This window comes from Ursus arctos, unplaced genomic scaffold (genome assembly GCF_023065955.2).
Source record: "Ursus arctos isolate Adak ecotype North America unplaced genomic scaffold, UrsArc2.0 scaffold_34, whole genome shotgun sequence".
Classification (NCBI taxonomy): domain Eukaryota; kingdom Metazoa; phylum Chordata; class Mammalia; order Carnivora; family Ursidae; genus Ursus; species Ursus arctos.
The window spans coordinates 5,910,040-5,923,536 of NW_026623030.1; the positions used below are offsets into that span (position 1 = coordinate 5,910,040).

The 13,497-nt window shown below is 42.0% G+C and overlaps 1 protein-coding gene across 38 annotated transcripts in view; it reads right to left on the reverse strand.

The window, feature by feature from the left end:
• LDLRAD4 (low density lipoprotein receptor class A domain containing 4) overlaps positions 1–13,497 on the reverse strand; it is a 421,884-nt gene that overhangs the window by 334,926 nt on the left and 73,461 nt on the right. For 2 of the 38 annotated variants that reach the window (XM_057305878.1, XM_057305860.1), the window contains exon 3: positions 12,913–12,983. The exons of the other annotated variants lie outside the window; for them this stretch is intronic. In XM_057305878.1, the coding sequence (XP_057161861.1) occupies positions 12,913–12,919 (7 nt within the window). In that variant the 5' untranslated portion in view covers positions 12,920–12,983. The remainder of the gene's footprint in view (positions 1–12,912; positions 12,984–13,497) is intronic. 38 annotated transcript variants of the gene reach the window in all.

Consider the following 13,497-nt stretch of genomic DNA (forward strand, 5'->3'; position numbering starts at 1 on the left):
CCCTACTGAGAGCATGCCCTTCATTTTCCACTTTGGGTGGCAATTAAAATCTCTTTCCAGTTATGGGAAATGGAAAAATATCGTATTAAATAAAGTCAAGAAGAAAGGACAAAAGGAAATTACACAAAACAAAAAGCAAATATAATTTGAATAATCTGTTATTTTTAGGTTTTAGAAACAGAAAACCAACAGAATTTCTAAAACCAGTTAATCCTAAACAATACTGTGGTTCTACAGTCAAACTGGAAATTCCTTCCTAACTATGACCAGAAGCCACAAAAGAAAAGAATGATAAATATAACCACATAAACATTAGAAATTTCAGTCTGGTAAAAATCAGTTAAAAGACAAATGACAAAAACTTTGAAACAGTATTTGCAAGGTTTATCACAAAATCTACTTCCCTAATATACAAAATGCTCATAGAAGTCCATGAGGAAAAAAAAGTACAATCCACAAACAGAAAGGGCTTGTACAATCACATGAAAGATGCACAACTTCTCATAATAATAGAAATGTACATTACAACTACATTTAGATACCGCTTTCCATCTATCTGTTTGGTAGACTCCAAAAATGTGGTAACATGGTCTATTGTTAAGAACGTGGCAAAACAGGCACCTTTGCCCACTGCTGATGGGGTAAACGATGTCAATCAAAACTACAAATGGATATACTCTTAGACTTAACAACTCCAAATCTGGGAATTTATCCTTAAGGTTATGCTAGCATATAATTAAGTGCAATGAAATTAAGTGAAATGAAATACGTTATTCATTGAACTTTATTTGTATAAGCAAATTTGGAAATAAGTCAAATGTTCATCAGTAGAGGACTGACTGGTTCAATAAATTATGATGTGTATTAAATGGGACACCGGGCATCTGTAAACAGGACGGGAGGGAGGAAAGGGGAGAGAGAGGATGAGGCGGAAGGAAGCTTTGCATGTGCTGATGTGAAGGATCTCCAAGACACATTAAGCATGAAAAGCAAGGTGTAGGAAAATGGGTATGAGACCTTTGGATAGACAGAAGGTGGTGATGATTAATGTATTTTCAAATGTATTTATAAATATATAGGGAAATTCTAGAAAGATACATAAGAAAAAATAACTGACTATGGGGACACGGACAAAGTAGACAGAAGTAGACTTCTGAATGAATACCTTTTTGATAATTGATTTTATTTTTGAACCATGTAATGATACAATAAAAAAATAAAACAAAAAAATAATAATAGTTTTTTAAACATGCTATTACAGTTGTCTTTTATATCAGATTCCATATCAGCAAGCTGGTGCATAAGATTACACGTCCACTTTCCTCAGATATCTTTTTGTCTCCTCCATCATTTACCCTTCCCCATTCTCAGGGGATCCTTAATATTTCCTCACTGTACTTAGCTTACCAATCCTCTATCCTCAAGCCTGTTTCTATGACAAGGAGTTTCAGAAAACAGAAATTATTCTCGAATATCATAATTTGAAACTAACACACATGGAATCCATTTTCCTAAACCTGCACTAGGTAAACCTGAAAGAGCTGAAACCTCTTGGATTAATCAAATGAGAAAAGCTGGTTGGTATTGTTGCACAGGGGTGAGTATGAAAGACAGCACCCTCCCTAGCCTCTTCCCCAGCACTTGTCTAGGTGGTCTGACCCACAGCCTGCACTGTGCCAGACTTCCAGGGGTATCTAAGGTCCAATGCCTCTACAACATCAACCAAGACTGGAGCTGAGCATGAAAGCCGCAAAGCCACCCACGGGTCGTGGCATGAAAAACTCTGTCTGAGGTCCAAGACGACCCACCTGGACGGAGGTACCTGGATGCATCCTTGCACAGTACAGAACTGTACTCAAGTTCTTCTAGCTGTTTACCTTTACATCCTAAAAATTTCCAGAAATGACTTTGCCTGGTGATTAACTGCACTCTCTAACATTTCAGGCCATAGTTTTTTCATGACTGCTTGGCCTCTACAATTCAAGCTAGTTCCTTCTTACCATCATATCTTATAGAGCAATCAGAACCACTTTAATTCTTTTCCATTAGAACCTAGTGCTCATCTCTCTAAACCCTTTTATCAAGAGATCCACTGAAACAACACATGTGCTTCCCACGTGCTTTGTCTTGTTTTAGCTTCCTTCCTTTTTTGTCTCATCTCGGTAAATGAGGGGCAGGAAAGTGAGTTCAGAAAAATTTAGCTCACATATAAAATAACTCCCTTTTTCCTTCATCGGAAGCTAAGTCCTCAGAGGGCAAAGTTTATCTATTTCCCCTTCAGTGGGTATGAGAAGATGCATGGGTAACCCCAAGATAGCCAGGCAGGCATCAAGCCCATGTATGGTGTGCAGTCTCACACACGCTCTCCTTAGGCTGCACTCCTGCCCACCGTGTGCCTTTACTGTCGGCAACTACAGGGTCAACTGAGCAGCTAGAGTCAGACGGCCTTACACTGCTAGAGAAAGCTAGAGAATCAGTCTATTCATTAAAGACTACCCCCAATAAATCTTTCTAAAAAGAAGAAACCAAAAGCTTTCCTTTTGGACCATGGCCAAGTTCTCATTTTACAACCAGCAGCAGGTCCCAGCACTCCAAAACAGAAACAGTAACTGCACATTTTCCTCTTTTCCCTCTGCAGCTGGAGAGCAAGCATGAAGTCCCCAGGGAGAGACCCGGGCCGGGGGGAGGGAGGCTGCCTCCAGGAGCCTTCTCACCTGCCTGCCCTGTTACAAGAACAAATGCAAACATTTTCCTCTCGTTCTGGCAGGATAAATTTCCAAAAGGCACTCCTCTGCATTTGGTCTTCATGCATGTCAGTTAATATCTGAACTAAAAATGTGAAATACAGCTCGTGAAAAACATTGCAACGGGTAAAACAATGTAAAGCTTCCTTCACCTATCCCAAAACCACCTGTTCTCCTGAAGTATCACTTACTCCAGGTAGCATCAGTCCTTCCTGAAGCAGTTGCTTTTTAACAGTTTTCTTGGAAACTAAATACCATCCTAGCAAGCTGTTACTCCCCTCCACAGAGCTGCTGAAAACTAATAATTAAGCTACAAACACCAGGTTTGGCAAACTTTGGCTACAGAAAACCATTAATCTTATGATGGCATTTTAGAGGTCTCCACAAAATCACATTTCCAAATGAAATAAACCTTGTCTCCCAAACTGGGCTGCATTGGAACAAGGAAACAAACAGCCTGAGACAGCAATGAATTACAAATGGCATGCTAATTACCAGTCTACATCCAGAAATAGCTGAAGACTGCAGGATTTTTGTTGTTGTTGTTGTTGTTGCTGTTGTTGTTGTTGTTAAAATAACTACAGCCTTTATTCTAGGGTTGGGCAAAAGCATCTGATTTATTCAAATGCTTCAGCTTCTAAACATAATCGCATTTATATGTACTTATCTAGGAGGGGGAGTAGACGGAGAGAAACTCTGGGGGCGGAGGCATGGATTCCCCGAGACAGCAGCGGGTGATCAGTACAGAGCAGCAGACCACTGGGCATGTCCACCGGCAGGCATCACCAAAGCCACCTGGCGAAGCTGACATGGGAGGGGAGGGGTGCACCAAGGACAGGGAACAACACGACACTCTCCTGTTTGCCCTGTTAGTGGTGCTCACCTCAGACCCTACAGGAATAGGAAGGGGACAGTGGAAACCAAGTCTCTACATTGTCTTTTGGCATTTTCATCACTTGTTCCACAGTAAGTGAATAACCAGTAACAGAGCGGAAGAGAGTTTTACAGAGTTTTGATTAGAGTCCTGCTTTCAAGATACTTATAATCTACTAAAAAGAAAAACAAGAAAAGGTGCATGAGAGTATGACAGACACGTGGTCATCTTGTCCACTGAGCTAGGTTCCCTGAGGACAAGATGAGCGTCTATCTGTGCATGTGTGAGAGCAGCTCAGGAGATAAAGACTTCACCCGAGATTCCTGTTCATGCTATGGATGAAGAGTGTACCCTACAATGTTTACTTCCAAAATCTGAAGACTAACCCTACCCTATCCTCTCACCCCAAACTTCAACATTCTATACCTTATTACCCTTCTAAATATGTCCCATCCTCCCACCCCTGCTCTCAAATTCTAGAATGCTCCAGTAGAAAGTCTCCTTCAAGGTATGCTGATACAGCAAAAGTTTCTCCAGCTTCATGGAGCTGTAGGCAAAGGGTGTTCTTGAGTCAAATAAGTTTAGGAAATTCTGGGTTAAACAACACTGAGGTTTTCTTTACCATAGGACTCCTCACAGTATCTAATAAGCTAATCATACATTAAGAATCTCCAAGAAAGGGGAGTGCCTGGGTGGCACAGCGGTTAAGCGTCTGCCTTCGGCTCAGGGTGTGATCCCGGCGTTATGGGATCGAGCCCCACATCAGGCTCCTCCGCTGGGAGCCTGCTTCTTCCTCTCCCACTCCCCCTGCTTGTGTTCCCTCTCTCGCTGGCTGTCTCTATCTCTGTCGAATAAATAAATAAAATCTTTAAAAAAAAAAAAAAAAAAGAATCTCCAAGAAAGGGGAGTGCCTGGGTGGCTCAGTGGGGTCATCATCCAACTCTTGACCTCACCTCAGGTCATCATCTCAGGGTTGTGAGATCAAGCCCCTCCCTGGACTCTGCTAGGTGCAGAGCCTGCTTAAGACTCTTTCTCTCCCTCTCCTTCTGCCCTCCCCCCTTCCACATAAATAAATAAGAATCTCCAAGAAAGGGATTTAACATACAGTATTTATAAAATTCAATTGACTGGAAAAAATCTTTTCTTTTGCCCACCTCCTAAAGCTACTCCGAATACATGCTGGGCTAGGTTCTCGGCCCACCTTCTCCTTCCACTGTTAGACAAACATTTGCTGAGCACCTACACATGCTAGATGTCAAGGATATAAACATGGAAAAGACACACACTCCTCAGGTATTCAGAAACTCTAAAACGTGAGCTGCTTAAAGTAATGCAGCTGGTTAGCAACTGGTTTCAGAGCTTGAACTAGCCGCCAGCTCCCAGTTCACCACACTTTCTTCCTTACCACACCCTACCTCTGATTGTAAGAGGTGTTCAGCTTGAGAAATGCAAGATCAGATGGAGGTCTCCATAAGCCTAAATCCTTCATTAAAGTAGAACACAATGCACTCCCTTTGCCCACTTGACCAATCCTGTTTAGTGTTAATATAGAGAAGGAATTCTTGAGTAAGGTGGCTGATAATATAAAGATGAAATAAAGATACCAAATTCCCTCATCCTGCTGTTGAGTACTCAAGTTTTCATTTCATGGCCAATTTTCACATACCTTGCCAAAAAATAAGCCAAGATAATTCTAGGCATCTCCGCTGGGACAGGCCTACAGGAGGCAGCAACACCATCCAGTTCAGGCACTGGTCCCTGCAGCTCAGACCTCCCTTGGCCACGTCCTTAGGACAAAAGACCATCAGAGCAGAGGTTGCCTCTCTTCTTCTTTTTAAATACTTTATTTATTTATTTATTTATCTATTTAAGAGAATGAGTGCACACAAGAGAGAGCATGAGTCGGGGAGAGGGGCAGAAGGAGAGGGAGACACAGATTCCCGCTGAGCAGGGAGTCTGACTTGGGGCTCAATTTCAGGACCCTGGGATCATGACCTGAGCTGAAAGCAGACGCTTAACTGACTGAGCCACCCAGGCACCCTGAGGTTGCCCCTTTTGTTCCCAGGGCCCCACAACAAGGGTTCAGGTTCCCACCACAACCATCCATTCCGCCTCAAGAGGTTGGGCAGCAAGGGTGGGCAGGAGCATGGGAAGAAAAGCCACAATCTCCTCTCTATGTTCTGGATTAGCCCCACCTGTAAGAAAGCACTGGCTGGGCTTTAAAACCATGGCTCTCCAGAGATAAGCAAGGACCAGAAGCTGTGGCTGGGGAGGATGGAATTCCTCAGGAGCCAAAAACTGGTCAGACACTGGGTAGAGCCAGATGGGTTATGACCAGCTATTCCTATTTCCAGTACATTATCCTGAATACAGGCATTTTCTCTCCAGACAGAGCCAGCAGAGCCCCCTTTACCATGAGAGGCTGATCTGTGCAGGCATCAGGTGAACACAGGTAGGCAACCTTTCAACCCACCCCCTCTTTTGAGGGGAACAGCATCCTCTAGGAGCCCAGGAGCAGTGGACTCCCCCTTGTTTCTACACTCCTACAAGAGGACCCTAAAACACACTCCACCACCAATGCAGACATCACCAACGTCACCCATGAGGAGGTCACAAGTCTGAACGTCTCCCTGAAATTCACTTGTAACTGTCATGGCAGCCTGGTCCCCCCACTTAAAACTAAAAGTTACATCACAAAGGGCTTTAATCTTAAGTCCAGGACTGGCTCCAAAGGGCTACTCCCAGCTGCATACATCTCTGGCCCACATAGACAGTTACTTGGGCTTTCTCTTCCTCTGAAGTAGAGAGGTTGAAGGGGTTGAGGCGTGTTACCCATTTAACTTGATTCAGTGAGGAAGAGGCCAAAAACAAAACTCTAAAGAAAGATTTTTAAATGCTTTTCCTTTGAGAAACAGGCAAACTATAAACCTGAAAAGCTCTGCCACTGCTATTAAAATTTGTTAATTTCCAGAAAGAGTCTGGCCCAGCATTAATCTTCCATAGACACTCATACACATCCACTCTCTGTAGCAGTAGGGTACAGCTGATTGTGAAGGTTGCTCTGATGTTCCTGTATGGACTGGGGGCATTATAAAAATGATCTTTACTTTTCAAAGGAAATCAACACCCCCTTTCATTAACTACAAATGTCACCTGAGATGTGTACCTACATGCTACATAAAATCACTGCTCTAAGTATTCTGTCTTTGAACTTCAGAGGGAATGATGAAGGCATCCTGTGGATGTTTCCCCCAGAATTTCAAAAATGGAGTAATTTCGAACAAGCTTGTATGTTCAAACTACACATGACATACTGACTTCTGCTTTCCCAGAATTTGACAATAGGGCCCACTAATAATCCTACCTGCCCAGGCCTCAGAAGAATCCCAAGTTGAAGCAGAACAGACTTAAGCTAGACTGATGCACCACCCAGGTGCTCAGCAGCAAGTCCTGTCAGTGCCAACCTAACCCCAAAAGCTGTGCCCTGATCAAAGTACATTTTTATCCAAGCTCCTTGGCCCCAGACACGATAGGCCAGTGAATTTCTACCAGATTCTACAGAATGCCAGATTCCCATTGATAAATGCTGGGAGTCTCCACTGTCCTTAAAAGCTAAGCACCAGGGCACCTGGCTGGCTCAGTTGGTGGAGCATGCAACTCTTGATCTCGGGGTTGAGTTCAAACCCCATGTTGGGTGTAGAAATTACTTAAAAATAAAATGTTTTCAAAAAAATAAATAAATAAAAGCTAATCACCCCCTCACTCTTGTACTATCTCACCCTAGGACCAGAGCTCTGCCACTGCCCCTCCACAGCCACCTGGCTCCCCCATGGCTACACCGGGCTCTCCACACCACAGTGCCCCTATGTGGCCCACTCCACGCCCACTCCAGGGAGCCCTCCTGTCAGCTCCTACAAATAGAAGTCCCACTATACTTCCAGGTGTAGTCCAAATCCTAGCCCAACTGCTCCTTCTCATCTGAATGATCAAAGAAAGGCCTGCCCATCATCTTAGATAGGGCAGATAGGTCTAGTAGACACTCTATGTTAGACTTAAAATTTGGACACCAATATCATGGCTCTGGAATTCAGGAAACCATGTTTCAATAACTTGAACTGGTAATTCCCTTCAGTCTGGTCTGTGTGTTTACCAGGCTCCACTAAAGACGGTTGAATTGTCCCAGCCCTTTACAAGATACTAGAAAAAGGGCTGTGTGACCTCTACTGGGCCAGAAAACACCAAAGAGTACAGTGTCACTCCTCCCCTTCCCCTCTACCCTTGGGTGAGCAAAGCAAAGGCCAGCTCCTCCAACATGTAGAGACCCTTGGGGCCCCAGAGGCACTCAGTCCCAACACCCTCCTCTCCTACGAACATTCTCCAATGGCCAGCCATGGGGACCTGGGGACTTCTCTTACCAAAGAGGGCAGTAATTTTCTTTCAGACCATGCAACAAAATGAAAAACAAATGACCAGGAGAGAATATTAAGCAGTGAATGGTATACAACAAAAGGCCAGGTACTTCATGTATAATATCTCCTTCAACCCTACAAGAATCCTATGTGAGTTTAAGGTATTAGCTCATTTTACAGATGAAGAAACTGAAATACACAAAAGGGAAGGAACTTACCCAAGGTCACATAACTAGTAATTGGTAGGCCCAGAAATCAAACCCATGTCTGTCTGCCTCTAAAGACCATGAACTTTTCATATAGCCATGGGATTACAACCTTGTAGAAAGCACATATTTTTTAAAAATTTTAAATATTAAAAGACAAAAAAAAATGCACAGGAAGAAAAATAGTTGTATGAAAATAATGAAACCATGGGTGACTTTTGCCTTTTTCTTTGTTCCTAAATTTTCTTACTTTTATCATTTAAAAATGTTTTAAATCAAGAAAGAAAATGCTAGTTATAAATCAAAACTGTGTGTATATCACTGAATGGGTACTTTCCATTAGTTCTATTATAATCTCTTAAGAAAACAAAATGTGGCCTGTCAGTTATCAGTGATATTCATTGATAGACACATGGAAGGCAAGAACCCTTATCCCCACATGGTCAGAGGGGGCCATGTGATCAGGATTGGTCACTTCTGGGCTATAGCCTGAAATTCCTAGAATAAGCTTTCCAGAGTTCCTTTTCCCTACTTTATGCAAGCTTACATTTAAGAATTCCAAAAGTTTCAGGGCACCTGGGTGCCTCAATCGGTTAAACGTCTGCCTTCTGCTCAGGTCATGATCCCAGGGTCCTGGGATTGAGTCCCTGCTCCGTGGGGAGCTGCTTCTCTGTCTCCTGCTCCCCACTTGTGCTTGCGCACTCTCTCTGTGGCAAATAAATAAATAAAATATTTTTTAAAAAAAGAATTTCAAAAGTTTTAATTTGAGGTGGCCTCTAAGTAGAGATAATCCACTGCATTCTATTCCTGCTACAGTACAACACGTCATGCCTCCTTTCAGCTTGGCTTAATGCCGCAGAAGCCCTGTGGAACTGAACTGAAAGGACAGCAGTAAAGACAGCCTAACAGAACACAAGAAGCTCTAGAATGGAAGGCAGGAGCACTGGCTCTGCTCCCATGTCTACAAATAGCTGTCTACACAGCCCTGCACAAGTCACTTCGCGTCTCTGGGCTTGTATAAGGGAAAAGATAGAATCAATGATCTCTACAGTTACTTGGAGTTCTAAAACCCTGACTTTATGATTTCTGCCATTGTTAGTGCACAGTGCTCAATCTCACACACAAACACTTAAAAAAAAAATCTTTTTGTATAATCATTAAAAGTACACACATGAGGGGCGCCCGGGTGGCCCAGACCGTTTAATGGCCGACTCTCGGTTTCAGCACAGGTCATGATCTCAGGGTCTTGGGATCAAGCCCCACATTGAGCTCTGTGCCCAGCGGGGAGTCTGCTTGATGAGTCTCTCTCTCCCTCTCCCTCCCCTCCTCTGCTCACTCGCTCTCTCTCTCTAAAAATAAATAAATATTTTTAAAAATATTTTAAAAGAACACACATGAACATACACATTATAGTTCACTTCTGTTGGAAAGGTCTTAAAGCCTCATAGGAATATGTGTATTTAAGCAACAGTGGCCATGCCATTTGTTCCAGGTATTCAAGAACATGAAACAACAACATAAACATTCTCCTCCTACTTGGATGTCACCACAACCATTATAACTGACTGAGTATAACAATGCTAAACATTTCAAGGTGCCAGGTGAGCCTTTAAAATTCATTCTACTTCTTCCACAGGTTTCAGCTTATCACAAGACATTTGGATACGTAAAGCTATGTTTTACGTTCCTGGGAGTCCTGGGTGACAGCACAACTACAGGCCGGCGTGGGGAGATGCGGAGGGAGCTTCCAAATGTAGAAGCCACTGGCTTTTCCTGGTTCAGGCTCAGGCGCCTTGTGATCTCCACGCACATGGCTTGATAGGGTAATGATTCTACAATAGGTATCCTACAGAAGAATCAACTTCCAAGGTTTCCCCAGTTACAAGGTCCATCACAGCTTTCTAAAATGTTGGGCACATTACACAAGGTTATATATGTCGATATGGCAAGGGCAAACCACAGTATGAGGTAAAAATCTAAGCAAAAGAGTAAAGTAAATATCTCGAGTTTCTACAAAGCCCAGATGTCAACAACGGGCCCACTACTGTTGATGCCTTTGTTTAAGCAACTTCCCTTAGAAAAGCTGTTGGCTTAATTCCTCAGTTGCAAACAAAGATTCCATAACTCATTTCTTCCAGGGCAAGAAGGGTTTACCTACAAATCAAATGCTTAATTTTCATTGTGTTTGACTACTACAAAATATGTATGTATGTCCCCAAAATCTGACCAGCCAGTCCTCAAAGTGTTCTTTGTTCCTGAGCATTTTCTAACAACTACTGAATAAATCTGAGAGAATTCACTTTTATACCCATCGAGAGTACTGAAAATTTCTCAGGTCTTCTAACAATCTCTCGGCTATTCCATATAAAACCAAACGAAAATGATAAACATTTTTTACTGTTCTACACAACAGGCTGGCACTCAAACAAGCAGGCAAGCTGCATTAACATCAATTATGATGTGAAAAGTATGCAACCAGAATTTTCTTTGCAACCATTAAAATTATCATTTTCTTTTCTTTTCTTTTTTTTTTTTTTTTTTTTTTTGAGAGGGAGAGAGGGGTAGGGAGGGGCAGAGGGAGTGGGAGAGAATCTTAAGCAGGCTTCACACCCAGCGTGGAGCCCTATGCAGGGCCCAAGCCCACAACCCTGAGATCATGACCTGAGCTGAAATCAAGAGTCAGACGCATAACCGACAATTAAGCCACCCAGGCACCCCCCAAATTACCATTTTCACCTCGGCTTATAACATCCTCCATCCACACCCTGTGGTTGAGAACAAGGTCTGAAAGGGGCACAGGCTACATTGCAGGGCTCTCGCATTGAGGCTCACTCCATCATTTACTCACGGCCTGACTTCGGGCATGTCACTTAACCTCTGACTTGTATTTCCTCACTTGTATTTGAGGTTTTTGAATATATATGATAGCTTTGGTCCCTTCCAATTCTAAAGAAAAAGATACAACTTGCTTTTCTGTTAATAACAGCTTTGAACTACCACAGACCTCATTCTTTTCACGACAAAAATCTCTGCTATGTATTCAGATTGAGTGATTAAGCCTTTTTAAGAAGAGACCATTTATTAAAATTATCTCTTATTTAAGCCATTTCTGGTCAGGTCCTTCTGATGCGCTCCCAGCCTGCAGCCTCAAAGTGACAGTCACCTTGACCATCATCAGCCCTTTCATCATGGCCAGGAACTAGCATTTAACATACACATTTCTCAGCTTACTTTAATTAAACTTAAATAGCCGGAGGTTAAAAGAAGAACCACTAGGACAAATCTGTCATTCCAACTTCACAAATAATTTACCATAAATTTAGAGAGAGCTACCACTGAACTTGTACTAAAGAACTCCTCCAGCCCCCACGAGTCTGTGAGCCTGACTCCTATAAGATCCCTAAAGAAAACAGGCCTACCTTCAGACAGTGCCATTAATATATGATTTTCTAGAACTTAGAGCAAGGTAAGATGTAATATTTAAAAAAAAAAAAAGTTTAATGATAAATTTTAGAAGTAGCTTCAAAGGGTGACCAGAAGAGGTGACAAGGACTAATGAGGTAATACTGACACCTAAAAATTCACATGCACTGTGAAAAAAATGAAGGAAGGTGACATTTATCCAAGACTACTGAGTGAGGCAGTCAAACACTTTTTTTAAAAAAAGCATCCTGAGGTTGCGATTCAATCTAAAAGCAAACAATAAGGAAGAAATACGGGAGTGTTTCTTCCTCTGTGATGGCAAGGAAGGGCTAGTATAATACAATATTCCAGTCCAGCTAAGCCAACTCATTTGTACATGATTTGCATACATTTGCAAAACTTCTATACAAGTAGGTGTTTTCTTCATGCATCTAAGTTTAATTAAATAATTTCAGTATCTGTTCAGAGATGATATGGGGTAACAGAAGCCATAAAATTACTATAGCTACGTTGACTTAGAGAAAGCATACAAACACATAGACTAACACATGAGATCAGCTACGGTTTGTCTATATGGCAAACGCTTCACAGCAGCAACCTAGAAATTATGTCTCTTCCGCTAAATTAATATGTCCACAAAAAGATCAGTTTTCCTTTTCTGGAAAAGAAATTCCACAGAGGCCATAGAAGAGATATAATTCTACAGAACATAGAAGGGATATAAAACTGAACTACAAGGAATGCCAACCCATGCACCAATGCTTCGAAGATCATCAATAAATGTGTAAACTTTGTCAAGACCTAACCAGTGACTTCAGGTTTATGCTTTCATCATGTGTCTACCTTAAAAGTTAAAAGGTCAACAACAAAGGCTCATAGTATTCTTTGATGGCATGGCAAGCCCCAGAAACAAAGCACACCTGCCTCAGGAGTGTTCTCACCAACACCCAGAATTGATCTCCTGAAGTCCCCACTGCCTTGGTCATCATCCCATTTCCTAGCGTCTCCTGAATTGAAAAGATCCCAGATATCTCTCCAGTGGCCTTTGTTCTCCAGAATTACCAAAGAACAATAAAAGGGTAGCAAATAAAAAAAAAAAAAAACAAAAAAAACCTGTATCAGGACTGTTGATCTCCCACAAAGCAGAAGGCAGTTATTGCTGCCTCATTTACTGCAAAGTAAATCCTCTATGTAATAACCAGAAAACAATGTGCAGCTCAATCACGTGGAGTAAGCAGAAACCAAGAAATCTCTACCTTCCATGCTTCATGACAGTCAATCAATCATGTCAGTCAATCATGTGGATCTCATGCTCCAATTTCTTTACCTGGAGGGATGATTTTTAAAAGTTTTCAACGTTGCCATTAAATTTTGAAGAACTGGACATGAGAAAACTCACCCCAAGAGTGTCTTTTTTCCTTCCTCAAAATATATTAGACATGTTTCATTTTATTTGGCATTGTGAAGGGTATCCCAAAGACTAAAGACTAAAGAATGTTGAGATATTTCTAGACGCTAAAGAGATTTTATAACTCAAGTTTCCCTGACCTATAGTCATCTCAAGCCACATAGCCATCTGAATTAGCTGGAGAAATAACACAGTAGAGCATGGCTCATGGAATCACAAATATGCACAAAACACATCCAGGAATAATGTCAGTAGCCAACCCACAGACAATCTATGTTCACATGAAGATGCACTCAACATTGTTATTGTTTGCCATATGCTTTTGAAACACTAAGGCAACACCTAAGACCCAGAAAAACATCAGGCCTTCGGAAATGCTTTATCATTATCTCCACCCACTCTACCATCCAAATAGCAGACAAATTGCTTCTTG